The following is a 7,537-nucleotide window of genomic DNA, read 5'->3' as shown; positions in this document are numbered from 1 at the left end:
TCCTGTTTTTTCCCCAGTTCTGTGAAATGGACATGGGTAAACATCAAACACCTCCAGGCCGGGGGTCCTGCCTCTGCATTCTGGCTCATCCTGTGCACACTGCGATGGCCCACCTCTGCTGTACCTGTGGTCAGGTTGACCCACGGCTCTGGATCTAGTAGCACTTCTCTCCGCGTCCTGTGGTAGCCTCTAATCTCTTTAATCTTTTAAAGAAGTTAGTAGACTACCTCACCACAGAATCTAACCACTGATTTATATCTGGGCATCTACATCATTCTTCCTTTTTCACTCAGTAGGCCTAGATTTAAAAAAAAAAAAATCCTGTGATTTCATCTTAAATTTCTCTATTCAGTCTATTTCTAACAGTATTTGGGGCAGGTTTGAACTCAAGGGGTGAGTTTTATAGATATTTTGCTTCCAGACCTGGATGAATCAGGTGTAATATCTAGAAACTGGCAGGGTTGGCTGGTAAAAATGATTAATTGCTTAAGTGCTTTGAATATAAAGGTGAAGTACAGCTTTTGGCCCAACTTGTGTGACATTTACAGTTGCTCTATCTCAAGCTGTGAATGCTGCTCACCCGCTGCGATCTGACACACACTCCTGCAGCCTGAGTGCTCACTGAGAATGCAGCCGGTCCACACACGATCACAGTCACGTTCATCTTTAATCAGGTTCAGTATCATCTCTGGGGAACACAGTCGAATCCAACACACACAACCTGAAAATGCAACCGTGAACAGGTGTTTTGGAATTCTAAAATGGGACTGCATTGTAAAAAGATAAAATAAATAGATAAAATTAATTTAGAAAGTAAGTTTTAAGTTTGAAAAAATATCCAGCTGCCTTTAAAATTTCAATTGGAAAATGTAATTTTATAATAATTGAAAACAAAAAGTTTTATAATCACATAAACTTGACATTTATTCACTTGTATTTGAATTCTTGAGTCCCAATAGTGAATCAACACAACCTCATACTTGAAGCTTACAAAGTTAAAATGTCCGTGAAGGTTCTCAGTCATCCAGGTCATCTTATTCTTGTGGAGTTTTAGTAAAAAAAATTACAAACTGCTGAAGCTATGACTTTTTTTTACTTTTATTTATTAATTTATTTTTACTAACCCTTGTTAATGGGTTTATTAGTTTGAAAAGACACCACATGAGGCATGTACTTTGTGTGTACAAGAGACATGGTTAGTGCACCTTCAAACTACATACAAGTTGAGTTTTAACCAATGTACACTGGTCTCTGTTATTAAAGGTTTTGTTTCTGCCAACACCTAATTTATCAGTAGTTCATGTCATTTCAGTCCATTACAGCTCATGACATTTCAAGTTTTATCAAGGCATTTTGGAAGTTTTAAAGTTAAATCTGAAGATTAAACTTCCAAAATTGAGTCAACTTGAAATATTTACATGTTGACATTAAAGTGATAAGAAAAGATGAGTTGATTTCCCTAAATTTCCCACATGGCGTCTTACCCTGCTAAATTATCCTTGTTTGATTCACATATCACACATCTAACATCACACTTCTAAGCAGTGAGTTTTCCTTTACCTCCTGGCTTACAAGAGCAATAATCAATAACAATGTGTCTTGTTGTCCTGCAGCTGAAATATGATATATGATATGTATATGATATGATATGCACTGATGAAACTTTGATTTTCACCCATGTTTCGTGAGCTATATACTGTATATACCATGATCTAAACGGTGGGAGGGGGGAGTTCTTATGAAAACCCCTTATGGTTAGGCGGACAATTGAATATTATGCTGAGAGCTAAACGGGCAGCCATAACAACGGTCCTGTAGCATATTGAATGAAATGAGTCTTAATTGTCCAGCAGGCTGTGACTCCCTGCTCCCACTCCAACGGTCCCAGGCTCCACTCTGGGACCCGCTGCGTGAGAGAGAGGGTGACTAGTTCACCTTGTTTAATAAGGTCCAGTTTTCGTAACTTGTTTTGCCGTTTGATAGGTTCTCGCCTGTGTAGCTGCTCAGTCCGGCCCCATCGTGTTGCATGACTGCGATGAATGAAGCCTGAGTGGCAGATTGCATGACTCCAAAGCCCCAAGATCATCGCATTTACAGAAGCTATAGCGCGCAAATATGTGCACCTTCGTGCCCAAGCAGGGGAAAAAAAGGGAGTCTCGCGTCCTGCGCTCTTTGTTCTGCAAGTTTAAGACCCTTGTGTCTTTTCCAGAGGCTGCTGCCTTCGCGTGACTTGACCAAGCAGATTTAGGATTGTCCAGAAGACCGAGACCCTCCCCTCTGGACGGCAGCTCCGCTTCTCACGCAACCTGCAGCACCAGAGGCGCAGCGCCTAGGCGCACGGCAAGAGTCCCCGGAGAGTCAACACAGAGTCCGGGAGGATCAGCACAGCGCTGAGCCGCACGGATTACGCAAAATACATGAACAAATGTAACTTTTACCTGCCGGATTTTGACTTTTCTTTCAAAAAAATTCTCCTGACTCCGTTGCTTTACTCCTGGGGCACATTGTTGAGTTGTGGTGAAACACGATTTTACCGCCACAGTAGACTACCTGCCATTTAAGTTGGTTCCAGTAACTTTAAGTTTGTGTTCAAATGTTGTTTTGTAATACTAACTTTTATTCACAATGTACTAACAACCCTTTTAACCCTGAGGAGTAAAAATGTCGGATTTCATTGGGAACCAACTGCACAGTACGCGCTGTGATTGACGTATCATGAATGAATAAATAAATAAATAAATAAATAAATAAATAAATAAATAAATAAATAATTCCCCATCAGAACAAGGCAAGGGAATTTCATCCTGAAACACCCCAAATTTAAGTGAATTCATTGAAAAGTTCTATACAGTATGTGCTCAGTAGTGGCAGAGGACTTGGGTGAATATTTCAGGCTGTGAATTCTCTTTTCTCAGTTTCTTTACAATTTCAGGAGAACTGTGTGTCACTGGTGTCACTATGAGAAAACGTAATTCAGGGGAAATACGACTAATCCTACAACACCTAGACTACTTGTCAATTCAAATTTAAAACTTTCCACATTTAAATGGTCAGGTGTCATGTTTAAAGTGTCAATTTCTCTAATGTGATCCATATTAAAGTAAGCCTATTAAAACGTATGTATGTATGTGAGAGAGAGATTCAGAGACAAAGTGATGGGGAGAGTGACTGAGGTTTTGTCTCAAAGTTAGTGACATATAACTATTTGAATTGTGTCAATCAAAATTCCCGCAGCTACACCAGGCAGACAATTGTCCAGCAACAGATTACATTTCCAGGCCCAATGCAGAAAAATAAATAAATAAATGAATAAACACTACAGAAAGAAACACTCTGATGACACGAAGCAGAGAAACAGACAGTGTCGACCAGCTTCTCTCCTATATGACTATAACTCTATGCATCCTCTTCAACTTCTTCACACCTGAACTTTACTTTTTTTTTTGTTTTTTTTTTTGCTATATTTGTTGAGGAGAAAAAATGAGGTAAGTTTGTTCGTAAAAGCTGTTGTATCTTCATCATGAACTGTTGTCAAGCCCGGCCACAATACTGGGCGTATGAAATTAAAAAGCAAATGCGTTTTAAAGGTCTGGAGATCAACAGCTGTTTGATTAAACGTTTCAAATCAGAATTGCACGTTTTAACTCAATATTGTGCAGATTCCTCCACAAAAAAGCCCAAATGTCATTTTTAACATGCTTCATATAGGGGTTTTATGCATACATTGTGGAGTTCAGGGGCGTTCACAGGCCTGATGAAAGTATCAGTGCCATTGCCAATAAAGCCTGAAATGACGCGCAACTTACACTGACGGTAAACGGTGCAGTACTGTAAATACTCAGGAAAATGTTCTCTGGGTTTAAAAGGTTGGAAAAAGGACAAAGAGGAATGGTATTGAACTCATCTACCCTTTCACTCCAGCAGTGCTGCCCGATTGCCCCCCCCACTCCACCCTCCCCAGCATCCTCTTCAAAGGGGAGGTGAGGGTTTGATCACTGCGCTCTCACGCAACTGGTCAATCTTTAACTCCAGCTGAGAACTAACAGGTACAAGCACGCAATGGCATTTTACTGTTTTATCAGGACTTAAACCTGCCTCTCTCTCGCATACAAGTATCCTCACACCAAAGCTTGATTTATTTTGCTCTAGGCACAACAGGATTGACTGAGACAAAGAATAAACCACGTAAATGTGTAAATGTTTACAGAGCCTCGACTTCTAAATTAAAGTTTGCACCCTCCCCCCGCTCTTTCTCTTTCTTGCTTATTGGGTGTCTCTTACAGGATTAACTTAATAAAGTTGGGCCGTTGTATTCTAATTTGTATACTTGGGAATATAATGACCGTTTTAGACGCACTTTTCCATTTCCACAAAAATAGGTTTCCGCAAAACTTTGATTTAACCAGTTTTTATCATCGTCAAAGGAGTTGCACGGTGAACAGGAACACGTAGAATTAACTGTATAAAAAACAAACTAAACAAACAAACACCTGAATTATAATTTGCAGGTGAGAAGAAATGTGTACTAAGTTCCTGCATCAACACTTCCACTGCAAGTTTTTATGGCATCGCATTTATGATATTGATTATAATTTTTTCTTTTTTTTTTATAGCCCAAATATGATATAGGCACAGAAGCCAAATCCCTATTAGACAACCCGTAGAACAGTAGATGTATCAAACCGAATACTGTTATCACAGACTGAGAACTGTTTTATAGTGGGGCAAGACATACTCGTCTATGACTGTTATTATGTCTTATCTGTCCATAAAATATTACAACATAAACCGCATGGCTATAAAATCTTGTAGCTTCCAACTTATTGTAGAATAAACTAAATCATAGCGTGTGTAGAGGTGTAGTTTCAAAACAGTGTCGAATCTCACATATGCACGCACGCACACACCCCAGACATCCACCTACACCCACACCTTTTCTCAGTACTAAACTTCATTCATGACAGAGACTGGGTGAGAGGACGGGGGAGGGAGAGGGAGAGGGGCATTACGTCATGCACAGCAGCCAATGAATCTGTGGAGCGCACTATAAAGCCAGAGCCCATTCTCTGTTTTGGGGACATAAAGAGAGTAATCTCGGAGTACCAGTCATCTGAACTATATTATTTTGAAAAGCACCCCTGGAGTCACAGCATTGTTTCTCTTTGACGGTTCAACTAAGGTAAGCTTAATATTACAGATAAGAACAGCCTGCTGAGTGCAGTTTATGGGCTTATAATAACTTGTATCACTGTGAGGTTGATCTTTGCAGATGCAACTTCAAATATGCTTATTCTTTTAAACTAGGCTTTTGTTTTATGTATATATTTTCAGCCATGGTAAGAGGACAAGAAACTTAGAGTAATGTAACCCAACACTGTGCAAAGACCAAGTGCTGTTTTGCAGCATGTAATAATAATGATGTGCTTTTGTTCATAATTGCCTAGCATGATCCTGAATGTTGCAAAGTAAGAAACAGACTAATGTGCATATAGTCAAGATAAATAAGATCAATGCATGTAGAGTCATGTTAATAACAAACACATGTCATTGACAGTTCTTAGTTACTTTAAACTTTATTGTTCATGCAGTTTACATGTTGCACAACACTTCTTCTCCTCCCCGCCTTCACTACTCTAATGCCCCTCCTATTTAATTTCCAGGTTGTGTTGAGGCCAGAAAAGAGTTGGCATCATGGCGTTAATGATACTCCCATTCATTGGATCAGTGTCAGTATCAGAGAGTTTGGTGGCCTTGACAACGGTGTGTCTGGTCTATCTGATTCTCAAGTTTTTCCGCACTGAGATTCCTGAAGGGCTTCGTCGGCTCCCGGGGCCAAAGCCGCTGCCTATTATTGGGAATGTGCTGGAGTTGGGCAGCAAACCCTACTTGAGTCTCAGCGCAATGAGCAAAAGATACGGCCACGTCTTCCAGATCCAGATCGGCATGCGTCCTGTGGTTGTGCTGAGCGGCAGTGAAACAGTTCGACAGGCTCTCATCAAGCAAGGGGACGAGTTTGCGGGCAGACCTGACCTGTACAGCTTCCGCTTCATCAATGATGGCAAGAGTCTGGCCTTCAGCACAGACCAGGCAGGCGTCTGGCGTGCTCGCAGAAAGCTGGCCTACAGTGCCCTGCGCTCTTTCTCCACCCTGGAGGGAACGACCCCAGAGTACTCGTGCATGCTCGAGGAGCACATCTGCAAAGAGGGAGAGTACCTGATCCAAGAGCTCAACCATGTCATGAAGGCAGACGGCAGCTTCGACCCGTTCCGCTACATTGTGGTCTCTGTGGCTAATGTCATCTGTGGGATGTGCTTTGGACGCCGTTATGACCACAATGACCAGGAGCTGCTCAGCTTAGTCAACCTCAGTGATGAGTTTGGCCAGGTGGTGGGCAGTGGCAATCCTGCAGATTTCATCCCTGCCCTACAGTTCCTGCCCAGCACAACAATGAAAAAGTTTGTGGGCATTAATCACCGCTTCAACTGCTTCGTCCAAAAGATCGTCAGCGAGCACTATGCCACCTATGACAAGGTAGGTACACCACACACTTCATCATTCATGGAATCTCCATTCTTCCATTCTTGTTGAAAGACATTGTGTCTCCTATCAGTTTCTGTCTATCTAAGCTTTGATGTCCAATCATCTTCTTTCAGGACAACATCCGTGACATCACCGACTCCCTTATTGATCACTGTGAGGACAGGAAGCTGGATGAGAACTCCAACATCCAGATGTCAGATGAGAAGATTGTAGGAATCGTCAACGACCTGTTTGGAGCTGGTAGGTCTATATGTCGACTGATCTGATCACAAGTAACACATTTTACTTGCGATGCATTTAAAAAAAAAAAAAAGTCTTAACTGAGGTTGTTTGTCCGTCTAGGTTTTGACACCATCTCCACTGCTCTGTCATGGTCAGTGATGTACTTGGTGGCTTACCCAGAGATCCAGGAGAGGCTTTACCAAGAACTGAGTAAGTACAGCTGTTTCACACAAGATAGTTCCTTGAATGTTACATTTATCCTCTAATAAAAACACGACTTTGATGACCTTTGGATATAACAGGGTTATTTCCATTGTTAGATTGATTCAGGGTAAAAAAGTGCAAGAATTTGCACTGTCAAAGTCAAATAGTTGAATGTGGAAGGGATTTCTGCAGTCTCTGTCCTCACCCTAGACTACTTTTTAAAGTGCTCCTTTTTTAATTTTTCAGAGGACAAAGTGGGCCTGGACCGAACTCCTCTTCTCTCTGACAAACCCAACTTACCTTACCTGGAGGCCTTCATCCTGGAGATCTTACGCCACTCTTCATTCCTACCCTTCACCATCCCACACTGGTGAGGTTCACTTATTTCTGATGAGAGTACCACAGGTCCAACTGAGAACGAGATTCTATTATATTGCATTACAGAATCAAGGGATGTTTTATTCAATTTGTGTAATATAAACCTGTCAAGGCACCGCTGACTTTGGTCTCCTTTTTCAGCACCTCTAAAAACACATCTCTAAATGGCTACTTCATTCCTAAAGACACGTGT

At 41.3% G+C, this 7,537-nt stretch overlaps 1 protein-coding gene across 1 annotated transcript in view; it reads left to right on the top strand.

The window, feature by feature from the left end:
- The first annotated feature begins 5,073 nt into the window (after window positions 1-5,073).
- The window catches only part of cyp1a (cytochrome P450, family 1, subfamily A), a 3,827-nt gene continuing 1,363 nt past the window's right edge, over window positions 5,074-7,537 (top strand). The window contains exons 1-6 of the mRNA XM_085766472.1: window positions 5,074-5,179; window positions 5,661-6,531; window positions 6,654-6,780; window positions 6,883-6,972; window positions 7,213-7,336; window positions 7,486-7,537. The exon at window positions 7,486-7,537 is cut by the window's right edge and continues 35 nt beyond it. Of these exons, the coding sequence (XP_085622598.1) occupies window positions 5,692-6,531; window positions 6,654-6,780; window positions 6,883-6,972; window positions 7,213-7,336; window positions 7,486-7,537 (1,233 nt within the window). The 5' untranslated portion in view covers window positions 5,074-5,179; window positions 5,661-5,691. The remainder of the gene's footprint in view (window positions 5,180-5,660; window positions 6,532-6,653; window positions 6,781-6,882; window positions 6,973-7,212; window positions 7,337-7,485) is intronic.

The sequence above is a fragment of the Trachurus japonicus genome, chromosome 3 (genome assembly GCF_045865225.1).
Source record: "Trachurus japonicus isolate A0001 chromosome 3, Traja_1.0".
Lineage (NCBI taxonomy): Eukaryota > Metazoa > Chordata > Actinopteri > Carangiformes > Carangidae > Trachurus > Trachurus japonicus.
Note: the sequence above shows the minus strand (reverse complement) of the source record. Positions and strands in the feature narration are given on the sequence as shown.